Source organism: Pempheris klunzingeri, chromosome 5 (genome assembly GCF_042242105.1).
Source record: "Pempheris klunzingeri isolate RE-2024b chromosome 5, fPemKlu1.hap1, whole genome shotgun sequence".
Lineage (NCBI taxonomy): Eukaryota > Metazoa > Chordata > Actinopteri > Acropomatiformes > Pempheridae > Pempheris > Pempheris klunzingeri.
Genome location: NC_092016.1, coordinates 21,166,499 through 21,193,551, shown reverse-complemented (window position 1 = coordinate 21,193,551; position 27,053 = coordinate 21,166,499). Strand labels below are relative to the sequence as shown.

The 27,053-nt window shown below is 41.7% G+C and overlaps 1 protein-coding gene across 1 annotated transcript; it reads left to right on the top strand.

The window, feature by feature from the left end:
• Positions 1–2,839: 2,839 nt before the first annotated feature.
• Positions 2,840–26,598, top strand: LOC139201586 (DNA topoisomerase I, mitochondrial). Its single transcript, XM_070830947.1, has 19 exons — positions 2,840–2,946; positions 4,303–4,357; positions 4,977–5,023; positions 7,691–7,810; positions 8,024–8,111; positions 8,233–8,360; positions 8,550–8,665; positions 10,465–10,586; positions 12,775–12,897; positions 13,069–13,256; positions 13,755–13,899; positions 15,815–15,958; positions 16,485–16,670; positions 19,522–19,590; positions 23,883–23,997; positions 24,677–24,804; positions 25,035–25,135; positions 25,863–26,012; positions 26,424–26,598. Exons 1-19 carry the CDS (start codon positions 2,840–2,842, stop codon positions 26,524–26,526), a joined length of 2,235 nt encoding a protein of 744 aa, XP_070687048.1. The 3' UTR covers positions 26,527–26,598.
• Positions 26,599–27,053: the final 455 nt, after the last annotated feature.

Here is a 27,053-nt window from a genome sequence, read left to right as displayed (position 1 = left end):
AGGAGCGCTTCCGGGTTTCTTAAAGAGACAGTACAGCTGTAAATGTCAGACTGGAGAAATGCTCCCTTGCTCTTTGGATAATTGAACGGACAAATTCCCAGACTGAGTTAAGGCTGTGACCAAAGATGTAGCAATTCACATATCGAAAAGACCAAAAAGTCCACAATTTACAGCTGCAACCTGTCGCCCAAAGGTTATCTTCTTTTTCTTTATTAGGTGCACAAAACATTTGGAAAGACCCTTTCAGATTGTTTATCGCCAATAACACAATGGAGGATCTTTCAAAAATGACTGCACATATGCAACAAATCTGTTCATTCATCAAGTACATATGAAGATATTTGTCTTTTATGTTCATTTTGTAAATCTCAAACAGGATCAATAAGTCTATAATACAAGTTTTAACTGCTGCTATGCCACACCTTTTGGTCAGCTGTTTCTTTGTAATTTTTCCCTATACATGGCTTTTTTTAATCAGTGTAGAGGTTAGGAATATATATTCAGAAATCATATCTAAACTTTATATCAATCAAGTTAATGGGATGATGGTGAAATAATGTTTACTTTAAAGTCTGATCTCTTATCCTCGTGTGCCCATGTATTAATTGTTCATGTTGTCATTTGGATGTGTTTTATTCCACCATCTGAACCTCTTAAGAGTTAAAAACCTGAGGGTCTGCAAACAGCTTATGAGTAAAACATTGTTTCCAAACCAATGCCTGTTCAATTCTTGGAGTGCAAACACTTTTCTTGTAGATCAAAACCTCTTTTTTTTGGGAGCAGATTTCTATCTTCATCCCTTGCAGAACTGCATGGTGCTCAAATCCTTTGTATTCAATTACATTTTTAACAACTATAATTTAATCATTTCCATTTGTTTTACAGAGTTTTGTGTGTGAGAAGTACCTAAAGTTGTATCATCACACTGGGCCAACAGCTTGTCTTGAATATTGTCCTCTGATTTTTTCAATTTAGAAATATGTTCCTATCAACACACGGAGACCCAAAAATCAACAATTTCTTTTATGGCAGCTGAGCTGTCAGAACACACAGACAGTATATAAATGGCATCATTTGTATTGTGGCATGTTTCACTGAACATTATTTTAAATACTAACAGACAGAGAAGATGGGAAAAGGGCTTCTCATCATTGCTGCCAATGGTGAGCACATTCTAGCACGTCTGAACATATGGAATGCATTATTTTACAAAGGTGGTGAATCCTGTTGTGCATGCAATTCTGTTTATTGTCTGAACTAAAGAATGGGGAAACATTTGGACTTATTACAATGCATTTGCTGAATGTCGCTCACTCATTAGATAAACGAATAAAGGGAAAACAAACAGGTCCATAACCACCACCACGACTCATTACATTTTCATGGTAACTGTGAGTAATATTGATTTTATTGGCGTATATTTGATTGAGAACAGCTGTGGAGGGGGGGGCAGACTTACAGTTACATACCCCACAGAGTGTCACTTTACAATCCTAATCTATTTTCCAACACAATCTGTCTTTTTTATGTGTCTCACACTTACAATAGGCTCTGTAGAGAAAATCTGCACTGACATTTCACAGTCCACTTTAGTGGACCTCTGTGGGTACATACCGTGCATTACTGCTTTTGTCACTTTTCCACAAAGTCAGAGCCTCCTGCTCTATTGGAACCATTCATACGAGGTAAGAACATTAATGATCTGTCCTGTGTGGTCTCAAAATGTTTGAACTGGCTCCCTACAGACTGAGATATCAATACCTGGACTATATTAACTATGGACTACTCCATCATGTCATCCACTGTATATATATATTTTTAATATACAGTAAAAACAATCTGTATTAGATCTACTCTCGAACCAGGGTCATACTTTCCCCTTGGGGATTTTAAAGTCATATAACCTGATGTATTTTATGATTCTTGTAACCGTTTCATGTAACTTTTTTATTCCTTGTAAAAGAGTTTTTAATTTCAATGAGAGTACCAGATTACATAAAGATTAGATTTAAATTTAAATAGGGCATTGACCTTTTGATTTTACGATATTCTTATAGGGCTATTTCTATATTTACCTGTTTGTCTAGTTAAGTTTTTTGAATTAATAAATAAATTAGAAATGTCATTTAAATGTCCAATTTTTATCAAGGAACTTTGTAATAGTCTTACTGCTGATTTTGAGAACTCCCACTCTGCTGAGAATAAAATCATGATACGAATGAAGTGCAGCCCACAATTTTGAATTGAAATTCAATTTAGAATAATGATTAAACATGTCGAGCATCTCTCCTCGTGTCCAACATTAGCGCCAAGACATCATCCATAGACTGCACAGGTCACACAATCAGACGGGTCACAGAAAACGGCGTAACACCATCCAACCTGGCCACTCCCCGAACCTCCGGAGCCAATCAGGATTCAGCTGGAGGTGACGCAGCCCGTCTGAGCAGCGCTAGCACAGATCGCCGCGTCCATCTGGTGAAGTAAGCGCCAAAATATACGTGATTTTCACGAAATATAGTCCAGTGTTGGTGACAGTGCAAGTGGTGAGCGAGTCGTGCGATACCACAGATTTTATAGCTAGCCATTTAATGTCATTATTTTTCAACCCCAGAATAAGAGGTATTTGCTATTAGGACAGCTAACTAGCTAACGTTGAAGTTACAGGGTACTTCTTAAAATGTTGGCGTTAGCTAAAGTTAGCTAGCTAATTGACTTAGCCGGAAAAGCCGACGCTTTTCCTGGGCGGGTATTTGTTTTTGTATTTTTGAAGCCTGAAATATGTATTTGCTGCCAACCATTTAATGGCATCTGTGCCCCGCAGAGCTGCGTGTGAGAGATGGGAAGAGACAAGGATGCCAAAGGAGAAGCGAAGAGCAAGCACAAAGAAACCAAGCTGAGTGATAATGAAAGCGCTCGTGCCGGGGGAGACACGATCAAGAACAGGTGACGTGTGTGTGTGTGTGTGTGTGTGTGTGTGTGTGTGTGTGTGTGTGTGTGTGTGTGTGTGTGTGTGTGTGTGTGTGTGTGTGTGTGTGTGTGTGTGTGTGTGTGTGTGTGTGTGTGAGAGAGAGAATTAAAGAGGGACAAAAATGTATTTGCTGACAGGCAGACTTCAGCGACCACTTAATCACTGTTCCATCAGGAGCAACTCAAGTGCCATTATCAATAAGTTACCTGTATGACTCCCTGTCACCGTGTCCAAGTTAGAGCAGTTCCCAGCTAATAAATGCGTGTGACCTTACTGCAGCACATCTAACATCTGTTCAGCATCAGCACAGGCCACACATCAAAGCTGATTTTCGCACAGATCTTGCAAGTAGCATTGCCTTTCATGTTTCTCAACCGTGGAGACAAATTAATTTGAGTGAAAAAATTAATACTTGCAATGGTGATAAATCAGATGAGAGTGAGAGCCATATGGCAGCATGCGTGGCCCACTAACGGACAGACAAAAGTGTTACTGAGAGAATGCTACGCTGGCTGAGCTGTCAAGCACGCTGGTGGTGGCATTGAGTGCATGCATTCATTTCACAGAGTACAGTGGGTACTCCATCTTCATATGAATAAATTAACTTACCTCGATATCTGATGCGTTTATTACCATGCATATGTGAGCAGACAAATGAATGTGGAGTGATCTGTCATTGGCTTGTGTAATTGATGAGAGCTGGGAGATGAATAGACACCTGTAAGCACTACTGGCAGTAGAGCAGGCAGCTTTCTCCGACAGCTAGCCTCATGTTATTTCATGGCACGCTGACTGAATTACTGATTAAGGATCAACTTATCCTTATCAGCTACAAGACTCATGGAACTAATTTTCCTGAGCATGAAATGGCTTCCTGCTTGAAATGCCATACTGCCTTAATTAGATGTTCAATATTGAGAATTCGGAATTAGAAAAAAATAACGTAGTCGTGGAATAATTGCAGCTAAATTTTCATGTTGCATTCAGCCCTGAAGGGAGGAAAGGTCAAACCGAAAAGAAACATGTTCCAAGCTTCTCTGAGACACCACCTGTCTGATTGGTGGGGTTTTATGGCGTTGCCTGACGAGAATGATGCTAACCAGGCAAAGACACGGATCCAACATCAGCCCAATGTGCTCTCACTCTAAGTCAATGCTTGATAAAATGCAGCTCAGACTGTCTTTAAAGGGCCTGTTCAGTCATGTCACAGTGAAAGGGAAAGCAGCTTTCTTCTCGCACTTATGCAATATTTCTCTTCACTGCTCATGTGTGACAAATACTGCATCGCTAACAAGCCTTTTCTTTTCTTCTCTTGACATCCTGATGCGCAGTCCAAACTCAACTAAATCTGCAGAGAAAACCAAAAATGGAAAGCCTCATAAGAAGGTAAATTAGTCACTTTCTGCTCCTCTCCCTATGCTGCACGGGGCTAGATGTTGCTCAAGTTTGACCTATTTAGCCTGGCCCCAATTTAGAACATCTCAATGGAAATTCAGTGTCATCTTGACCAGGGGAGGGACTGTGATGGTCATGTGAGTCCCACATTAACTTGTGCCCTGTTTGGAAATAGCACGTCAAATAGCAGGGTGAAAATTTCAACCCCTGTTACTCACTGACCCCGACTCAGACTGTCATACTTACAGCACGTCCAACAGCTTGTCCTCTCAAGTTACCTCCCTGCCATTAGCTCCCTCTCACGTTGGCAAGGTATATTTACATGCCCCCCCATGTTCACCAGGTTGTGCTTTGCATCACAGGTTTACATGTTTCAACAGTCAACTTACGCTATTCAACAGATGTGCATAAATGGACTCACCAGGAGTCCTCGAAGATATGTCATGGCCTTCTGTGGTTGTATGAGTGGTCGAAGACTTCACGCATACATTCGTTTATTAAAGCTTGAACACGGTTACTGTACATAGCGTCTTAGGCCATCTGTGTGCATGTTCTTGCATTGTAGTTCTTGCACTTACTGTGTTGAACCTAACGCATGTCCTCCCCTCAGGGCAAGACACCTAAGATGGAGACCTTGGAGTCAGCCAACAGCGCCAGGTAGGGATGAAGTCATAATCCAAGTGTACTGTATCTTTTTAATGGCCGTGATAATAAGATGACAAGCTACTATGGAGCGATTGTGTCAGAAATCTTATCTTTCTCCTCTTTTTTTTTTTCTTCTTGCCTCCTCCCCCCTGGGGTGATGAAAATGAATTCCTGTGTTTTGATTTTCAAGTGCCCTGGACATTCCCATTTTATACAATGTGTTAAGCTGTCTCATAGAAAATTAATTTTACTCTGCTCTAAAGACAAATATCTGTGGCTTGTCAGGAAAGTAATAAATGAGAATGCACGGTCTTAGTAGTTGGATGCTCAGCAGGGTGTTGCTGGGACGGCAGACTTTGGCCGAAGGCCTGCTGCGTCAAATCTGTCTCACAGCAGTGTTTCTACGGAGTTGTTAATGGATTGTTTCCCAGACGTGGACTTCGCCAACCCAAGAACGACGAGTGACATTTCACAGGAGATGTCAGTTGGAAAAACTGTTTTGCGAAATTCTGGCTTTTAATGTTTCTCTTAAAGGTTTTTTCCCCTCCAAATGGCTCAGGTGGTAACTGTGCAGTTTGTAGTTCAGTGGGTTTCATACAGGGAGGAAAGTTAAGGCCTTGCAGCAGAGTTAGGGAAGAAACATAAGGCTATTAGAACCACAGACCGTAAATGTCAATGGACGTAGTGACCCTCCCTCCTTTGTATAGATTTTTATGGATTTTGCTCAGTGGTGCAGTATACCAAAAAAACATGACCGTTTGCACACACACACTTTGTGTTCTTTTTCTCTCTCCACATTGAGCACTCGAACTGAATAGCATGGCCGCAGCACAGACTTGGGTTTTTCAAAGTAAGCTTGAAAGGGAGCAGGGAGAAAGTTAGACAAAAGCTTCTCCCATATGTGTAATTTGTAGTGAACATAAAGAGCTTTCGCTCACAAATAGTTTGCCTATTGTGGAGGGTTAGGGTTAATATTGGTGTGTGAAGTATGAAAGTGATTGTCAAACAGTGGGACACCTGCGGGCAGGCAATAAGGTTTCTGCAGCTAATTGTCATATTAAAAGCCTCTCCATCCCCGGTGGAGGCTGCTGCCCAAAGCCTTATGCAAAGGTAGCCTGCTGGGGACAATTTAGTCGATGTGGCAGCATGTATGGCACATGTTCTCCCGTACACTGTAGAAATGTTAAAAACAGTCTTGTGTCTGCATGATGTCTTCATTAAGACTGTCGGCAAGTTGGAATAAGCACCCTTCGTATGAATGAACTTTTGTGTCGTTTAACTTCACTTAAGGTTGGACTCCCTAATTAAGTTGTCATACACTTGCCAGCAGTGCAGGTTTTTCAGTGAGCAGTTGCTGAAAGAAAAAGGACTGTCTATATGGCAAAGTGTCAGGAGTTTGTATATTGAGTTTAATATTGAACCTGAGGTGAACTGCAAGGTCAGAATAAAGAAATAATTAAAATGATGGCATGATGTTTGATTTAGGACATTATAGTGCATAAAGGTCAGCGATGACATGAAAAGATCATCCCCCCCAATAGTCACATTGGTTTGCTTTCTGTTAACCTACATATGTGTAAAAGGACAATACCTGTGATTTATACATTTAAACCTCATTATTTTATTTTAAGAAATTATAAAAATGTTAACGGTAAGAGTTTCCTTGTATTTTATGAATTCTAAAATGTAGGCGATGCTCTCTAGAGTTAATCAAAGCTCCCATTTTGTCTTTGTTTAACGTCTGAACTCGAACTTGCACAAAGGTTGTGCTGCAAAGACCAGATGGAGTCAGAGAGCGGGGAGCCTGAGAGAAGGCTCATTACTCTCAATCAGAAGCCATCAGGGGTGGAAGTGCAGGGAGAGCGCATTAGGTTTAGGCTATGTGTACCTGGTAGTTTCTACCATAACGTTTTGGAATTGGGCTTCAGTAAGCCAATTTGACAATTATGTGCTTTTACATTTTTCCCATTTCTTCCTTAACTAATGTTATGTGAAGGAAAAGGGAAAGCTGTTATTTAGTAGAAGTGGTGACTTTAGATTTGTTAATTTGGGCCGTTTCCTTCCCTAGCAATTCCCCCCTCTGCAGGGGAATCCAGGCTTGCAGTTGTGTAATCATCTTTTTATTTTTTTTTCAAATTTCTAATTGCTGCAATTATGCCATTATCATTAGTGCTTTGATGGTGTGGCTTAATTACCATAATTATGTCATTTCTTGTGGTCAGTGGGTCATCATAGGGTTTTGTTCCTTTCTATTCCAACTGGAGGGCAATTTTGCCCTAACTCTGGCCAGCGGTGTGGCAGGCATCAGTGAATAAAAGCCATTATGCATTTATTCTGCCTTGTTATTAGCTTTTAAAGTAAGAGTTAATTCAAAATCAGCATCTCAAGTCAGCCTTCCCTTTGACAAAATTAAGAAACAAACGGAGCAGTTGCTAAAATTTGGTCTTGAAAAATGAAATGGAAAATCAGTGCTTACTCTTGTAGTCTGGAGTTTAAGCGGAGTGACTTCAAAGCTGCACTCCACCGTGTGCGTGTGAGAAAAGAATTGTTACTGTGTGAGACGACAAAGCAGACCTCTGATTGAAAAAGAAAAAATTTCAACAGTATTAAGATGACAAGTTCACTCAACTTTATATTAGACCTGGGCAATGACTGTCCTCGTTTCTTTCTCTGGTTTAGTGAGTCGGTGAAAGAGGAGCCGCAGGACGATGACTTCACTGCAAAGAAGAAAGGGCTGAAAAGGAAAAGAATGAAGGATGAGCCTGCGGAAAGCCCTTCAAAACCCATTGCTACATCTACGTAAGGCTGACCAGGTTTTTGAGCTGTGGATTGACCTTTAATGACATTTTGGCATTTTTATGTAGGCATTTCAGTATTAGAGTATAGTTATTTTGGCATCTGACACTCATATTACATTTGTGCATGAATATTTAAATGGGATAGTTCATGATCTCCATCCCTTGTAGTGCTGTTAGCTGTCTGTCTGTCTGTCTGTCTACTGGGTGCTTGCAGCTCAAAGAAAAAAAACAAGCAACATGGGCAGGAGGAAGAAAGTGACGGAGAGGCTCAGAAAAAGAAGTCAAAGAAGAGAGATGAAAAGGTAAAGGTCTGTCTTGCAGAGGTAATCTGTCGCCATCAATAATAGTCCCACCATATGACGTTTGCTGGAAATGCAGTTCACAATGGGAGTATTTTGAAAGTGAGTGTTTTTCAAGGTACAGACAGTGAAGAAAGAGGATGGGGAGCACCCAGTCTCCAAAAAGCCTAAGAAGACAAAGGAGGAGATTGAGGAGGCAAGACAGTCGAAGATCAAAAAGAAAGAGGAGGAGGAGCAGAATCGCTGGAGATGGTTGGGAAATGCTACTCTTTTGATCTCGCATTGACCTGGACCGAGCCCCACCACACACACACACACACACACACACGCACACATGCACACACACACAATCAAACACAAATTACATGGGGTAACCAGGGAGCAGCAATTTTCACTTTCTCAAATACATCCAAACTTTTTCCTCATGTTGGTTTCTGTCAGGTGGGAGGAAGAGAAGTATGAAGGTGGGATGAAATGGAAGTTCCTCGAGCACAATGGGCCCTACTTCCCTCCTGAATACCAGTCTTTGCCACAAGACGTTCACTTCTACTACGATGGTCAGTTGAGTGCAGAAATTGAATGTGTCGGCACGAATGAGAGAGTTTTGACACGCTCATCATATTTTCTCTCACGACTGTAATTTAGAATAATCTTTGTACCTCACAGGTGAGGCCATTGGGGCCATTCAGAGTAAATTCATAGATTTCGAGCATTACGCAGTGACATCACTTTTGACGGCTCTGGGATTTTTTTTTTTTTTCTAAATGAATGTGTGCGTTTATGTGTGAGTATGTGTTTAGTTGTTTAGCTGTACAGGATCAGCATAAAAGCAGAACAAATGTAAGATGGGAAACAATAAATTCTTTAAACTGCAATGTAGGGTCAGGTGAATAGAATCAAATGAAGAGGAAGAAGTAGTAGACACCAAAAATGAAAATATGATAACAAATAATGCAACAATTGCATAACACTGCGAAAATACACATAAACATGTTTACATACATAAGTTAAAGCAAGTAAAGGAGTAAAACAAACCTTATTTATTTACATGGCTGAAGTGACATACGGCACATTAAAGGGATATTTTGCCAATTTTCAACCAGCTTTGGATCATTACAGTGTGAGTAGTATAGGCAAATGATAAACATTCCTCCGTGTCTCCTGCACCTGCAGATGGTCAATTCTAACATTAAGTCAGTTATTCAGTAGAACAACAGCCATAGAGTCAGAGCACCAGAAGCTGCATTTTACATCAGCCGGCTGAGAGCAGGAAGCCCACGGTTTAGGCGACGCAGGGGGAAATTAAACATTGGTCATTGGCGTATTCTACCCACACTGTAATAATACAAAGCCATTTGAAATATATTTAATTGAAATACTTGATATAAAAACCTTTTTTTATTGAAGTGCCGTTTAAATGAAGACAATCTTTCCAAGTCACGCCTGCACCCACTTCACACTGTGACTGACCTGCTGTGTGAACATGAGACAAGAGCCCTGTTTTTTTTCTTCTTTCTTCTTTCTTCTACATACACGTGAGTGCAACACGATGAATGCCTTCAGGGAGAGATTGTCTGAAAATGTGTACGGTTGTCCCCATATTCAACGACTATCACGTTCTCCCCTCTATATGATGGCTGTGGAGAGGAGTCCACAGAGAAGCAACATCCAGCCTGTTTGTAGTCGATAAAAAATTTAAAAAAAAAAGCTGTAAATTGCGTGGCTTTCCCTCTACAGTCTCAAGACCTCTGAACTTGTGTGTGCATTTGAAAATAGGACAGGCAGATTATTCTGTTACATCAAAGAAACTCTTAATTAAAACCAGGCAGACTGCAAGCTCAGGTTTAGAGGAACAGTGGTCAAAGTTGTATAGAAAACAAAAGAGGTCTTGGAAGTGAGCAGATCTGTGGATGCCGGCGTAGATGCACGTACACACACACGCACGCAGTTGGATCTTTAGGACAACAAAGGTGTATTGGGTCAAACACTGATTGATGACTGTAATTGTTTTCGCTTTGTTTAGCAGTCAAGTCACAGTGGTGTCCTACAGGGACTTGTTTTTGATCTGTTAATCCCTGTGCTTGCATGTACTTGATTGTAGCTCACTCTTACGGGGGCTGAATGTAGATCTTTGTCCTTGTCTCTGAGTGTACCTCTATAAATCCATGGATTAGTCTGACAGGACTCTAGAGAGGCTGATGTGGGAGTTGTAGCCTGTTGGATTTTGATCCCAGCTCCCAAATGTGTGAGTTTTTTTTTTTTTTTTTAATGCAAGTTAGGACAACGAGGCCATGAAGTACTTCCGAATCCCTCCTTTTATTTTGATGTTGAATTGAGTTTGTGCTTGTGTGTGCAGGTAAGAAGGTGAAGCTGAGCCTGGCAGCTGAGGAGGTGGCGTTATTCTTTGCCCAGATGTTGGACCACGAATACACGACGAAAAAGGTGTTCCGGGAGAACTTCTTTAAAGACTGGAAGAAGGTAAGGCAAGAAAGTCACAAATCATGCCAGTTTTGGAAGTAAATCAAGCAACTGCAGCTCAGAGGTCAATCCTTAGTGCTGAAAATCAAATCTGCAAACGAAATAAAGGATATTCTCATGGTTCACAACAGTTTTGCCAGATATCTGAATGTGAACCATTGTAGTTTTTGTCCAGTAACATTTCCCTTGACGCTGCCACGATGTTGATGACTGGGAGCTTTTGTCAACTGTGGTTAATTTTCTATTTACATGAGTACTTTGTCTTAAACACTTTGGCAATAATACAATGGAATAATGCAGTGTCAGCTCCTCATAATGTCAGCTCGAGAAAACCTCCTCTTGATAACATGCCAGCACAGTATTAGTTGTCTGTATTCCAGCTCTGTGTGAGAATATGTGTGTTACAGTGACTGGTACAGTACCTGCATGCTGGTGCCTGTCAGGGTGTCCTCTGTATGGAGAAAACACCGTGCCAAGCCCCAAGGCATATCATGCAGAATTAATTTTGCGCTGCTTAGTGCTCAATGCACTTGAAAATACGATTTGTGTGAAGGCATTGATATGCTAATCCATACAAGTAGCTCCCCTGCATATGAACAAATCCAATTAAACTGTTTTATTATAGCCGGAAAAAACTCTCCTCGCTCCACTGCCCTCAGTGCCCGCCCACTGTCGAGTGTCAGTCATGCTTAGATTCGCTGACTGACTGCGTGTCCACACTGTCAGCGTTTCCGGAGAGAGGTGTGTGTGCATGCATGTGTGCTAATCTGAGGTATGTTTTTTGTATCTCATCTCCTCTGACCATAGACGGCACATCTGGCCCAAATCAGTACTGCTCTGAAAAGCTTTTTATATGTTTATATATTCTATATTATTGTGGCAGACAAAGGGAGAGACCACCCAGCAGCTACAGATTAATTCAGTACGGTGCTTTTGGCTTAGTTTCAAAGAATATATTGTTTAAGTTACTAAAAGTTGTAAATCCTAAGTCTTGGGGTCATTTTTGATGAACACTGCTGGAGCGATGAGTGAAGACAATAACATCAAGATAAACAGCTCACTGAAAGCCCCGTTCATTGTTTACTATTACATTGTACCGCTCGAGGCCTCTGTGACCTTAAAAATTGACAGAATTTGCTCTACACTGGCAGATGGTCCCCAAAACGTTGGCCTCCAGCTCCTGCTGCAATTGCTTTCTCGCTCGAAAGCAAGAGGCCATATTAAAAGCCGCTCGTGTAGTCATGACATTTTAGCACTAGAAACTTCCGAGATGAACCATAAAGCTGCCACTGAATTGCTCTGTGTCGCTGCCCTGTTGATGACCTCTTTGATGGGGTGACCCCTCATGCAATAACTTCAGAAAGGTGAAAGTTATAGTGGAAACTTGGCTGCTCTGCTGCCTTCAGTGTTCTGCTGTATCAACACTGTTTCTGTAGCTCAGTGGACTTCTTCTTAGATGTTCTATACTCTGGCCTTTTATAACAATATCACTTTATTCTTTCTCTGTCCGCTGCGCCTCCATAAAGATGAGTAGTTAAAGGAAAGGTCACTGATCTCCTTTTATCATGCTCATCCTATTTGGTTTTTATGATACATTATTGTTGCAATGCCCTATTTGACAGACAAAGGTTCTGCACTCTGTATTAATAGCTCCCGGCAAATTGAATAAAGCAGCATTCTGTGCAGATATTTTGTCCCTTTCTGTCTTCAGTTTAAGATTCTGACCCAGTACATAAGTGTCTGGATGTGCATACTTTCTGTGATCAATATTGAAGTATTGAGTTGCATTGCAAACATTTTTTTTCAGCAATATTTCCCTGCTGTAACTGAGAACTGTTGGTGCTTAATAAGTGTTGAACTGTAGATGAAAAGATACATATTTCTGCCATTATTAATGCAATATTTTCAAAGTGGCAAAGAGAGTCATTCTGACATTCAAGGATACTTGGGCCACAACTAACCATTTCTTTCATTATAGATTAAACTGATTATTTTTTAAGTATATTTGATTAATTGCTCCAGCTGAGAAAATGCTTCAATGGATGATTAATTTAGTCCATAAAATGTCAGAGAATAGTGAAACTACCCGTCACAGTTTCTCAGAGGCATTTTTCATTTTTGCTTGATTATTAACTGAACCATTTAAACCACCAAACACTTCTGTGTTTAATACTTTGTGTCTAATTAGGAAATGACCCATGAAGAGAGGTCACTAATTCGAGATCTTGACAAATGTGACTTTGGAGAGATCCATACTATGCACAAAGACAAGGTGGAGGCCCGGAAAAAGATGACCAAGGAGGATAAACTGGTATGATTCATGCTTTTTTTCCCTCTGTGCATGTGTATACTGTTATACTTATACCCCTCTTCCTGTTAGTGTCCAAAGAAGGTCAGCGTGAATAATTTAGGTACTGGACTATTATTTCCTTCTAAATTTAGATTATTGTTTGCTTTTGGTTTTTTTTTTTTCCTGTTGTAGGCTGTGAAAGAGGCAAACCAGAAGATAGTGGATGAGTACGGCTACTGTATGTTGGACCATCACAAAGAGCGAATTGGCAACTTTAAGATTGAGCCTCCGGGTCTGTTCCGGGGTAGAGGCGAACACCCCAAACAGGGCATGCTGAAGAAAAGGATCCTGCCAGAGGATGTCATCATCAACTGCAGCAAGTGAGAGAGAGAGAGGCAAAGGGATCAAAATGCACACAGAGATGTGTGACCGTGTAGTGATGCATAAGTAAAGGCTGGTCTGAAGAAAAGCTGGATTTACTAAAACTCCCATCACCCTAGCTGCTAAAAACCCAGATGTCACACCTTCCAGCTGGGTGCACACCAAAGATGACCTCGACGCATGAATGTCTAAAAGCTTTCACTCTTAAATCAGTCTTTTCAAAATATACATAACCATGTTATGTCATGTTTTGTCAAGTGTATCCATTTAGACAGCTGCACAAGCATCTGTACTACACTGCTACAGATGGTGTGTTCATTTGGATTTTGACAAAATGAATTTGTCTTCTTTAGGTATTTAGACGTGCTGTGAAAATGCACTTGAATTAATCTCGCACAGACAGAGATTCTAACTATCACATCCATCTCTGAGCCTGTAGCTTGTACTCCAGTGCTGTGACGACTTACACACACGTTCTCTCTCTCTTTCATTGACAGAGAAGCCCGTGTCCCCGTGCCCCCTGCTGGCCACAGCTGGAAGGAGGTCCGACATGACAACGCCGTGACATGGCTGGCCAGCTGGACTGAGAACATCCAGGGCTCCATTAAATACATCATGCTCAACGCTAACTCAAAACTCAAGGTAGCATCCCTCAGTCTGCTGCAAACAGGCAAAACAGCGGCACATCTGTCAAACAGTTCGGGGCTAGATTAACACTTTTATTTTAACCAGACGCCTTACTGTTATAGTTAATGGACAGACGGGCTCAGTCGATGCTGCATTAGCCTATATAACTCACATTTGATTTAACACTTTTTTAGATTGGGTTTTCCGTTAATGAATACATTTACCAAAGATCCCCACAAGCACCTGGATGAACTATTAGTCAAATGTTGCCATAGCAGCCTCTCTAGTAATACATAACTCACCACAATGAATTATGCATCTCAAGCAAGTGTTTTTTTTTTCCCTAATTCTTTTTTTCCCAATATCATACGAACAGAGCGTGCCTGGAAAGATGGAAAAAGACATATTCATCAATCAAAACCTCATAGTCTGTTTTGAAAAATAGTCAGGTAGTAGTAGCAGGTTATATTTAGAGTAGAGCTTTCATTACCAAAATGTGTTTTTTAAAAAAGATATCAGGGGAAGCACTGTGGTCGAAGCCCACTGGCCAGTCGGGGACTCTCAGTGGGTTTTCTCTGGATACTTATTCCCACAGTCCAAACACATGCAGGGCTGGTTAATCGGTGACTCTAAACTGTTCCAAAGTATGAATGTGAGAGTGAATAATTGTCTCTCTCTTCGTGTCAGCCAAGTGATTGACTGGCGTGTCCCTGCCTCTCACCCAGTGTCAGCTGGGATAGGCTCTGAGGATAAGCAGTATAGATAATGGATGTATAGGTATTTTTCACCTTTGCCTTTTCTTGTCTTATTCTATTAGTGAAACGAGTGGATTGTTTGTGTTTAAAACACCTATGAAAGCACCATTGACGAAATAAAAAATTGATTTTCACAGTGCCCCTTTTTAATCAGGCATGTTTGTGTTCCAAGCACGAGCTGTTACTAGTATCTTATACAGAATTTAGGAGCAAAGCGACGGCAGTTGTGTTGCACTGTGGGTAGTTTAGGCTCCAGGTTTTGACCAGGATGAAGAATGTTTGAAGTGTGTCCATTTGATTTGCTCACAAATTCAGGTGTAATCACGAAAGCAGCAGATGTTGCCAGGTATGCGTCCTGCATCTGTGACACGTTGAAATCCAAAAAGACAGAGTTACCATAACCGTGTCCCTGTTTTCTCCCCTCATAATGCTACATTATTAAAAACAGATCTGTGTTTAAATGAGATCCTGTGCTCATAGTCTCAGTCGTCATGAGAGAGACTAAATGCCCTTCCTGGGCAACAAGACCAACCCTCGCCACAGAGATTTCATTTCAGCAATCAAGGCTATGAACTTGATATTAAAATTCAGGTGCCTCTATCAACATCACTGCTTCTTTGGTACTAAAGTATTAAAATTCCACAACAGCTTTGTTTTTATAGTAAATGGCAGCCCCCGTGAGTTATGTGTTGTAGGATGTGTGTCTGCGCCGTCTCGTTATTCTTTCCCCCTCTCTCGTTATTCTTTTCTCTCTCCTCCATTTGCTCGCTCTTCCTCTTCCTTCTTTCCATCTTTCATGTGTAAAGGTTAAGTTATTCCACTGTTAGTTTCTATGACAATATGCGTGTGTGTTCTCACTGATGGTGGGTTTAATTGTGTCTTGGTAGCAATATATAACCAGCAGCAAAGACAGTTTTGCCAGTCTTGTGACTTTTTACATTTGTTTTCTTTAGTGTGATATAGCAGCTTGCATTCACGTCATGTTTGTCATATTGAATAATCTTTTGATGTGACTCCATCCAAGGAGAATGGAGAATTTATGCTGTATTTTTGTTTATTTAAGTATTTGTTTCATCCTCTCCCGCTGTTTCCCTCTCGTTATCCTTTCATTTCACCATCCTCCCTTTCCTCACTTGTTCTCCCTCCTGCTACCCCTCTTCCTCCTCCATTCCCAGGGTGAGAAAGACTGGGAGAAGTATGAGGTCGCTCGGAAACTGAAGCTGTGCGTCGACAACATCCGTAGCCAGTACCTCAGGGATCTGAAATCTAAACAGATGGGCATGCGGCAAAGGGCCGTGGCCCTCTACTTCATAGACAAGGTCTGCTTTTGAGTCATGTCCAGTGAAAAACGTTGAATTAAAGAAGCAGCAATTAGGACACCCAGTTTTACACGTTTACACACCAGTGCTGGAAATAAACTGGTGTCAGTTTCACAGATTCACCTAAGTGATTGAACCGATACCCAGACCCATGTGAAAATGTTGGAAATCGATGCGATGCGCTTTGATTGCCTTTTTTCTTTTCTCACATAGCTGGATGGAAGATATTTTTGCAAGGAGAAAAGTGGATTATATACAGCCATTTTCTTCCATGCTAATTATCTCGTTCTGCATTGAGTGAAATGATAGATTTAGAGTGTGATTGCTTTTGGCTTTTGACAAAGATTATTACTATTACAATTGTTTGCTATACAGATCTTAATTTCTTCTTCGTGTTGTGTGTGTAGGTGTGCATATTTAAAAGTCATCTGATCTGGCACATGCTTGCCCTGTGAATGGGAGCGATGGTGGTGAAAGTGTAGATTTGAAGTGTACTTATCTCCATGTCTCTCATGACCCAAAAAAGCTGGCACTGAGAGCTGGTAATGAGAAGGAGGAGGGAGAGACGGCAGACACGGTCGGTTGCTGCTCGCTACGTGTCGAGCACATCACCCTCCACAAGGAACTGGAAGGCAACGAGTGCGTGGTGGAATTTGACTTCCTGGGCAAAGACTCCATTCGCTACTACAACAAGGTCCCCGTCATCAAGAAGGTAAAGGAACAAAAAAAAACACAAATTCCTTACGCACTTGAACGTGGAAATGATAGTAGTTAATACAAGGCAAATCCATCCATTCTCAGTAGGAGAAGACCTCAGAAAAGAAACATGGGGACTGCTCATTGCAATACATAGCCAATATATTATAATAATCTAGGTATTGCCCTTTGGGTTTTGGCAGAAGTCCCTGCGGAGAAGGTCACTTGCACACATACTGATATGCACAGACGTAGAGAGGGAACTGAGAAATGCCCAAGTTGTAGATTGGATTCCTGTGGCTGAGGTAGTTTAATTTGTGTGTCTATAAATCCTGTCTGCATTATGAAGTATTTTCAATATTATATTCAAGCTTGTACTCCATAAGCTGTTTAATTGTTTCTTTTCCTTCCTTTAGAAGGTCACTATGTAGAGACTTTCACGCCACAATTGCTGGTAACAGTTTGTCAAATCTTAGAGTGCCGTATAATCTTTTTTTCATTATCTTTCACTGACTGTTTTCATGAGTGTCCTTGTTGGCCTATCAGAGTGTTCATCCTGAGGCTACATGTAGAGTTTTACTAAAGTTAAGCAGCACAGCATTTGGGTTTCATCATGCTTGAAGTATTTCATCAGAGGCAGCACACAGTATTTACTATATTTATCCCAATGGAGACCAGACAGCCTAGTGTAAAGAAAAATGCCATGCACATTAGTTTTAGTAATAGACAATATTTAATCATGAACTGTGTTCAGGTAGGTGCATGTTCTCACGCGTTTACATTTAAAGGTATATTCTGTTTAATATCGCACTTCCATAAAGATGTAAGACCTGCAAGAGACAAAAAATGTTCAAGATTGGAGCAGCAGATAACCTGAAGTTAGTCCCTAGTATTAACCTCCAAAAACACTGGATCCTACATTTCCCATCATGCAACTCCACTTATCTTTTATTAGACTCTCGTTTAAAACTTGAAGTCTGGAGTCCAATAATAAAATCACTCGAAAGTGGAAAATAACTTGTGTGGCAAAATCTTGCGTATTCTGCTGATGTTACTATACAATTGTAAATTTAGTTTGTGCCAAAGGTGACGGTTCATGCTGTCAGGTGTCTTCGCAGCTTATACCAATGCCAAGACAGACTTAAAACACCCATGTTGACAAAGAATAGAAAGTAATTGCAGCTCTGGTCAGTTGCTAGTTAATCTGGTACAGTAAATGATGATGAGTACTGTAATGCGCAGGTTGGCCAACGCCACAATACAAGAAAACAAAATGTGTCTGGAAACTTTTTTTTAACCTTGTTTTGTTGTTTGCAGTCTGTCATACAGCTGTCACATTTGTGTGTGTGTGCATGTATGCATATGTAAATTTCCAACCCCTCCTCTGGTGTCAGCCCCTGCTATCTTCTGTTCCAGAGATGGAAAAAGAAATGTTAGCACCTGACAGCCAAATTGTTTTGTTTCTTGGCAGAACACATAATTATTCAAATGAATGCATTCAAAAGCAACACATTAGCTAGAATTAATTAGTCCCTTGCATATTTTAGCATCATCAATTCCCATGGAAATCAGTGAGATTGCTGCTAAATGTCACTTGGAATAAAATGGAACAAGGATGGAAGGAAGGGATTTCCATTTCTAACCGCTGGAGGGGTTTGAATCATTTAATCTAATACTCTGGGTTATTTTCTTGGTTTATATATACTGTATATGCAATCTGCTGCTTGTGCAGGATATCTGCTTGCAGAGGACATAGTGCACTACAGGGAGTGACTACTAAAATGGCAATGAAGTCGAGCTAGATTATGCGTGATGTGGACTGCCGATACGGTGTGTCCCCCATATATAATTTAATGGAAAGAAAAAGTCATATTGTTTCTCAGCAGGAATGGGGAGTAGCCATAAGGGCTAATAGTAAGCCCTCCATATGAACACTTGTGTGCCTCTCCCAACCATGAACATCATGGCAATGACTGAGCAGCACATCAGAGTATCTGATTATCGTTTCAAAACAAGCACCTACTTATTACTCAATCTGAGCGCCAGTTAGGACGCTGAATGGCTTTATCATATAGCCCTGGAATTTGGGGACACTTGCAGGTGCATAATGCTATTGTGCTGGGCACATTTATTTCATTATTATTTCCATTCCTAACACATACACCCCCCCCCCCCCCCCCCCCCCCCCCCCCCCACACACACACACACACACACATCCAAACACATCACTAAGCCAATTAGGCGAGCTCACTTTCTGCGTGTTTCTGCTTCTCCAAGACTTTAAGACACTGATTTACATGTGTAATCCAAAACTACTCGCACTTTTTTTATTTTCAGTTTACTTGCCAAGGGGAACAAAACTGCCACACAAATCAGGCACCGAATGTGTGCGTTTGTGAGAAAATGTGAGTGTATTTTTATAAGCAACACATCTGCTATTAATTGGTGTCTTGCATATTTTACCAGTTTATTAGGGGAACAGTGCAGCTGTGGTACCCAAGGAGTTGCTTGAAATGTCAGATGTAATTGTGCCAGTTTTACTCCTCTGGCTCTGCTCTGAGATGGACAAATGAAATCAGGCTCCAGATATGCACACACACCTCTGTTGTGTTTGTATAAGTGTGTCATTTTAATAGTCTTATAAGCTGGTCTTTCAAGGATCACTGTCCTCTTCTGCTTTTCCCCTTTTAATGTATTCATGCATTGAATGCTTTTTCACACCCAGCGTTTTAGAAAAATATCCAGATTGCCCCAGTTTGGTCTGTAATGTTGGCAGTTGTTGGCTGGTTTGCTCTTACAATACAAATACATGAATGCCCTTTCTAGTCCCATGATCAAATCTGTCCTGTGTATCTTTTTCTTTTAAGGTTTTTAAGAATCTTAAGCTGTTCCTGGAGAACAAGGAACCTGGAGATGAACTCTTTGACCGCCTCAGTGTGAGTGTCTCACTAAAATGTATTTCTTTTGGTATTTTTACATAGTTTCAGCGATTCTGGACACCCCAGATGTTTTTGTTTTGAATCTTTTGTTAAAACGTTAACAGCTGGCGCACTACGTTGTGGTGTTAAAAGCAAGGAGTTGGTTAAACAAAGCATAGGTGAAAGCTGCTCACATGTGGTTTGACTAATTGCTAACTTTGTGTAAAACAATGCCTGAATTTGTCAAAGGTTTTGTAAAATGTGTTAGAAACTCCCACAAGGTATGTAATATCTGAAGAAGAGGCAGAAAAAGATTGTGAAAGCAAAATAGAATTACATTTTTTTCTTATGTTTTCCGGAGACAGGGCTGCAGTAAAGGAAAAGCAGAGACTAAATTGTAAGGTGTAAGAGATGAGATTGAATGAGGATGAGCCATTGGTGTGGCGAGATGAAAGGAGTAAAGTGAGCAAACGGGAGGTGAGGAGAAGGGGAGGAATATTGGAAGCGGGGCGACTGAAAGCAGAAAAGGAGTTTCAAAAGAGAGAGGGGATGGACTCTGGCCGATAAAAATGAAACTGCGCAAGTGGAAATTGAAAGTGAGCATGCTGGGCGGATGAATTTCCACACATAAAAGTCTGCCGTCCTCTCAACCTCTTCCTCTTGCTGCAGGCAGCAAGGCCACACAGAACGCAGCCGTCGTACGCACGGCTAGTCCAGCACTTCTCAGGGTGCACTCAGTCTTTACAAAGCAAAATCTATAGCATTATTTGTGCGTTTGAGAATATACCCCAGGCTAAGAGGTTGTCCTTGTTGAAAAAAACGTATTCAGAATCAGTCACTTTACAGGTTTCCTCCAGTGGAAACCAGGCTACAGCAGCCTGGCTGACCTTGGGTTAAGTGCTCTGATTGCTAAGAAATACTTTGTCTTATGATTTGCTCGAGAGGGCCGTAGGTGGGGAGGTATGCAACAGATGAATGGGCACATCGGAGGAGGTGGGGGCTTAATGAAACGGAGGGAGAAAGGCATGCAGATTAGAACACGCTGAAGGTTCAAGAGCAGGGTATATAAAGATTGATAGGTAGGAAAAGGAAGATACAGGACAGCAGTGAGAGGGTGAGATGAAGAGATGGAGCAATTGAAGGAGGGAGTGCAGTCCCTCTGCTCTCTGCCCTCTAGTGTGTCAGGAAATGTCAGGGTATGTTGGAGGTGGAATGGTAATGGCTGCTGTGGGCAGGCCTGATTGACACCCAGAAAGGCCAGGCCACTGAGAGAGTCAGAGGGAGGGGGCGGCAGTTGTGAAGGAGTAGACGGAGCGGTAGGAAAGTGACAGCTGGTGCAGGTGAGGGGAGGTTAGGAGGGAAAAGGTGGACAATGGCTAGGAAAAGGCAGGAGGCAGAAGAGTGGGAGGAAAGACGGAGGAGGGAGAAAGCAGCTGCAAGGGAAGAGGAGGCGGAAGATGTGGAAATGGGAAGAAGGATGCGGGATGAGTGGTGGAACTATGAGTGTGCCTTTATCCTCAGCTGGCCTTCTGTACGGAGAGAGTGGAATATGAAAGTGGAAAATTGAGACTGAAAGGTAAATAAACAGGAGGATGGAAGAGGTGTTAAGTGACTCTAAGCTTTATTCCAGATGTTTGGAGATAAACAAGCTTGCCCGGTAAGCTTGGTGTTAATTGTTTTATGTGTATGATCGAGTCCCTGAACAAAGGGCTAGAATAAGAAAAGTGGAGCCGCTGCGTTGGCTCAGTCTTTGTTTATCTAAGTATTATCAAAAATGTGTTCTGCAGGCTGGTTAGTGTTAAGGTGTCGGTATGCTCAAAAGATGCCTGTTCATACGATGTGCCGTCCAACCACGTCTGAAGTGAAAGTGTTTGTGGCTGTTTAGAACGGCACCACACCTGAAGGCCGGGCAAACTGCAGTCACAGAGAGGGGGAGATGCAAAAACTTACCAATTTTCCGCAGAGACACTCAGACTGTGGAACTCAAGTCTAAAAACGTAGCAGCACAAGTATGAAGTTCTGTGTGAAAATGCTGTCTCACCTCCACACACCCGCATTATCACCGTGCAGTGGGCATGATTGTTGGTTCTTTAAACCAGAGAGTTTAAAAATTGTCAGATGCAGTCCCCCGCTGCCTCCATCAGTTAAGTGTGTGCGCGTGTTTTTACGTGTCTTTATTTCCAGCTGTGTGACGTGTGTTGGAGTGAAACGTGGCGGTGGGTTATCCCTCAAATTTGACTGGATCGCTCAAAAGTGAACTTTAATTTAATTGTTAATATAACTGCCCCTGACTTCAAGATGAGTTATGAAAAATAACTGTATAACCTGTTTATAACCTATAAATGTTTTATAGGGCAGAAGTGAAGAGAGATTTTGTAAGAATAAATACTCAAAAATAATTTTTGACCTATTTTGGTATTTAACAGGAGATTACTGGGTTACATCTTGGAAAATGTATTAGTTTGAAGTCTTTAAGCCATGAATCATTTAAGTGTAATCTCCTCGGTTCAAATCCAGCACAGCACATCGTCATACTTACACAAAACGTCAAACTGAGACATTTTTTACAATATTTTTCACAATAACGTACATTGGAGTGTACACTACACTTTAGTGGTGAATATCTTCAAGCATTCAGTGTTGCAAACATTTAATAGTAATGAATGACATTTTAAAGGGAGAGAGAGCGCCTCTCAGGATTAGATTTTAGAATGGTCGGTGATTGTGGTTTTTGTGAGCACACACACACACACACACACACACACACACACACACTGTTGAGGTCTGAGTGCCTGATCTGAGCTGAAAATGCAGGCGTATGTCAGGTTTGTCTGGAAGCCTCCTCTCCAGAGTCCACATCATTAGAGAGCTACAGTACACACACTGTCTGCAGGTTTCAGGTTAACTGCAACCTCTGGGACTTTCTTTAACTACGTCTTAGTCAAATGAATTAAAGGACTCCCTGCGGTGTAGCATGTTCCCTGTGAGCTGCTTTATTTTGACACCTTTCATTATTCTCCCTCCACTGTAGTGTATCCATCTATCATCCACCAGAGGGGAGTTTAATGTTGTTGGGTTTTTTTTGTTACAGGGAACTGATGCAGAGGACACAGATATTGGACCCAGAAAAATAAAAGCAGATCATCATAGCTAGTTTAGGATGCCAACAGTCAATATTTCTCCCTGGAATTAGTGGCCATCACCACAAATTGTCTAGCAGTATGCTAATGAGAGAGTGCAGTATGTAGCAGCCTGTAATATAGACAGGAAATTAGGACTGCAGTAATGACAAGTTGTAATAATGCCTTAGGCGATGACATGGATGGCATACACAAACACACACACATTTGTGCATACACACAATACATCATACCAAGGGAGTTGGGGGTGTGAGAGCTATCATACTTGCCCCTTAGACTTGCAGACACCTTCATTTGCATTACAGGGGCAGAGTTAGGTAGCTCATTAGCAAGGCAGGCACGACAGCCACTGTGTGTGTGTGTGTGTGTGTGTGTGTTCTTAGGTACATGTACCTGCTCTCCAGCACATGCCTGCACACATATGTATACACGAAAACCCTCCCTCCCCCTGGTTTTAATAGGCTCGTGCAGTGAGAGACTCACACATTGGTACAAGTGTGTGGCCGCAGATGGCCCGGTGCCGACCCTGCTCTGATTAAACCAACCACATCGTTAATGTAATCTTCATCAGAAGCATCACAAACTCCTTTTGCCAGAGCTGTGAGCTCACCAGCAAGCTTATCTGGACATTTCTCTTCCCCACACCTGTGTGCGCTCATCTATGTTTAGAAATGTGTTATCTGCCTCTCAAGTCCATGTGTTTGCAGTTGCCATCAGTGTGTGTGCAGTGTGCTTACATGTTTGTCTTGCTTTCACACCACTGTGTGCCCTTACGCTGTTAACTCTGTTTCATCTCTTTGCTGTTTTGTTGAAGCTGCAGCCATTTGACAGGAGCTAATGGCTATCTAACCACTGGCTGTGACAGCTCTTACTTGTTATAGTACCTGCAGAAATGTCAGAAGGGGAATAATACTGTGATCTTTTTTAATCTCCCTGCTCTAATGGATGATGATGATAATGAAGGCAGAGATGGTATTTTATGTGTTTTATTTGTTATGGTACATTACAGAAGCTTTAAACACTGCAGTGGTGCAGTACCACAGTGCCACCTAGTGGTAGAGTGTGGAGAAGGTTGCTGTAATGGTTTTGTGATGGTGTGGTGTTTCTTCTGTACCTCACTGATGTGATCGTTTCAATCTGTGTCCCTCTCCTTCCCATTCCTCTCTGCAGACAAGCCTGGTGAACAAGCACCTGAGTTCTCTAATGGCAGGTCTGACTGCGAAGGTCTTCAGGACATACAACGCCTCCATCACCTTACAGCAGCAGCTCAAAGAGCTGACAAACAGTAAGCTGCACACACTCCGTGTTCTATAAAGCAGTCTAATGTTGCATGAATAGCCTTTTTAAAGCATGGCTCATAGTCTTCAGCAGCTAGACTGGTACCAGTTTAATACTGAAGCCTTTTATCAGTGTGGCTCTTATTACCTGGCTGCTTGTGTCATGGAGTCCCATGATAAAACTGCCACACTTCTGACATTTTTTATTTTTAGCCTGCTTGATTCAAGGCACCCTGACATCCGCCAGCTTTTCCAGCCATGGCAGGAGTGCATTATCACTGTACCCCAGTGCTGTGCGTCTCTGCCTCGCTCTTATCAGGGCACCATTGGCTGCCACTGCCACAGTTTCTCATTCAGAGATAGAAGTGTCACATTCATCTCATTTCTAGATTGCCACTGTGAGTCAGTCTGCAGGTTGACATGTGGTTGCAGTGTGTGTTGTGTGGACCCCAGGTAGAATACATGAAGCTAATCGGGATATGAAGAAATGAAATGAAATAATAGTGTGTGTGTGTTTTGTTTTTGTTTTTTTTTTTTCCCAAAGATTTGGTGCAGATAGTGGCTGGGTAATAATAACACATGGGAGATGAACAGGATTTTTCTTTAATTTAAATTTCTGTGCATCATTCTGGGTGAGGTGTGTGTTCTCAGTTTAAACACACATTACTGTTCTGTCCCCCTCCAAAGAGCAAGATAATGTGGCAGAGAAAATGCTGTCCTACAACAGGGCTAACAGAGCAGTTGCTATTCTGTGTAACCACCAGCGGGCGCCGCCAAAGACCTTTGATCAGTCTATGGCTAACCTTCAGGCCAAGGTAAGCACAGCTCGACTTGGTTTATTGGACAGTCGTTCATCACCATAACATTTCCCTCAGAGTGCTTTAGCAGGACGGTGATATTTCTTCATGTTGTGTCACTGCAACAGCTTGTTAAAAGACGGCCAGGGCAGAATTTTTGTAACCTTTCCAGCCCAGCCAGTGATATGTCGAAGCTAACCGTAATCCATATATAAAAGCATGCCTATGTCCTTGTGCGCTCCACCCAGATTGATGCTCGAAAGGAACAGCTGGCCCTAGCAAAGACGGAGCTGAAGGAGGCCAAGAAGGAGGCAAAGACCAAAGACAGCCCAGACCCCAAGCTGCAGACGTACGTGTCTCAATAGTGCAGAGGAACAGCAAGCTGTGGACATTAAAACAGTTAGAAAAGATTGACGGCAATCTTGAAACACAAGCAGCTCTTCTGCGGCGACTACATCACGAGCTACACACACAAGCACCGATAGAAAAGTACCCTGCAGGTTAAAGTGGCTCCAGACAACAGAGATAACTGCTTCACTGGGAATAATGAGCGGTGATTTAATGCTCTAAGAAATGTAAGATCTTTAACTTGGAATCATGTTAGCTGTGGTGGTTGTCCTGCTGTTAACTCAAAGATGAGCTACCTGCTGTTTTTGTCCTTGTGCCTAGAGCCAAAAGGGAATTACACTTTTACACAACTCTGTTGGTTGTGCGTCCTACAGTGCTGTAAGACACCCACATACGAACCACTGCTTTTCTTTGTGTGTAGCCTGTGATTCATGGTTGAAAAGTGAAAAATGTCACAACAAAAAGGATACTTGTATGAAGTTTGCATTTCAGCCAGGACTCAGTACAACAGCATACAGTGATGGTTTACCCCTGTGTAACTGTTCAGCTGTTGTATTTGTTTTCTGCAGGTTGGACAGTTTCTACTACTTGTTGCTATTTACACAAAACATCTTCTGAATCAGGCTGCACACTTATGGAAACACTTCTTTTTGCTCGCCCAGAATGTCTCATTCATACCGGAGGTGTCTGACTCTCCCGCACCTGCCTTTGTGTGTGTTTTCTGCCAGGCTGGTGGAGCGTAAGAAGGTAGCAGTGAAGCGCTGTGAGGAGCAGCTGCTGAAGATGGAGGTTCAGGCGACTGACCGAGAGGAAAACAAACAGATCGCACTGGGTACCTCAAAGCTCAACTACCTGGACCCACGCATTAGCGTGGCTTGGTGAGTCCACGCTAACATTGACTCTCTATCAACAACCACGATCCCTTGGTAAAAAAACACTTGTAGATACTGAGAGCACACAGACAAAGTGGGGTATTCAGATAGAACTAGCTGGGCCTCCACCTGGGATGTACATGTGTGATGCATGCTCATCTAAAGGCGTACAGTAAGAGCACTAGTCAGTAATCAGTTTCTCTCTCATACCCACTATGTACTAAATATGCTCATTAAGTCAGCTGTATATAACAGCCCGTCACTTCACTTGGGTTTATTTCTACCACCTCCATTGCTTCTATTCCAGCAGTGGTTTTGTGTGCTCAAAGCTTTTGGGACCTCTTAGAAGATTATCTGGTGGGTCAAACTGAGTATTTCTTTTACAGTGTGTGCTTAATCTTTTCCCCATGTGTTCAGGTGTAAAAACATGGAGGTACCTGTAGAAAAAATCTACAATAAGAGCCAAAGGGACAAGTTCGCCTGGGCCATCGACATGACGGAGGAAGACTTTGAATTCTAACTATAAACTTCTAAAACTGCAGACTCACAAGCCGATACTAGGATGCAATTAAGGAACCGTTCACTTTATAATACATACAGTACTTTAATATTGCATTTATAATGTGTTCATAGACTGATGTACTTCAAGTGTGTGATAGGTTGTTTCGTTTACCGGCACTTTATTTTGAAGATAGCTGTTCATCATTTTGTAAATTTGTGTTTGCAATTAATTTGAATAAAGGTTCCCACCATGCAGTGAAGTGATGGTGTTTGCATGTTTGGTCTAAATGCCAGTTTTGATTGGACATTGTGGCAGACGCCTCTAATACACATTAAATGCCAGTTAAAAACATCTTCTTCACCATTGCAGAGGATAATTCCCAGTTGTCCCGGCTTAGCTAACCCTTAAGTGTAATACTAAAATGCCACATTGTAAACGATGGAAACCAAAAAACATGCAACAATGACACGTTCCAGATCATCAGCATTATAAAATACATCAGACTTGAAAAATTAAATACAGGAAAACACTGAGCACCTTTGTTA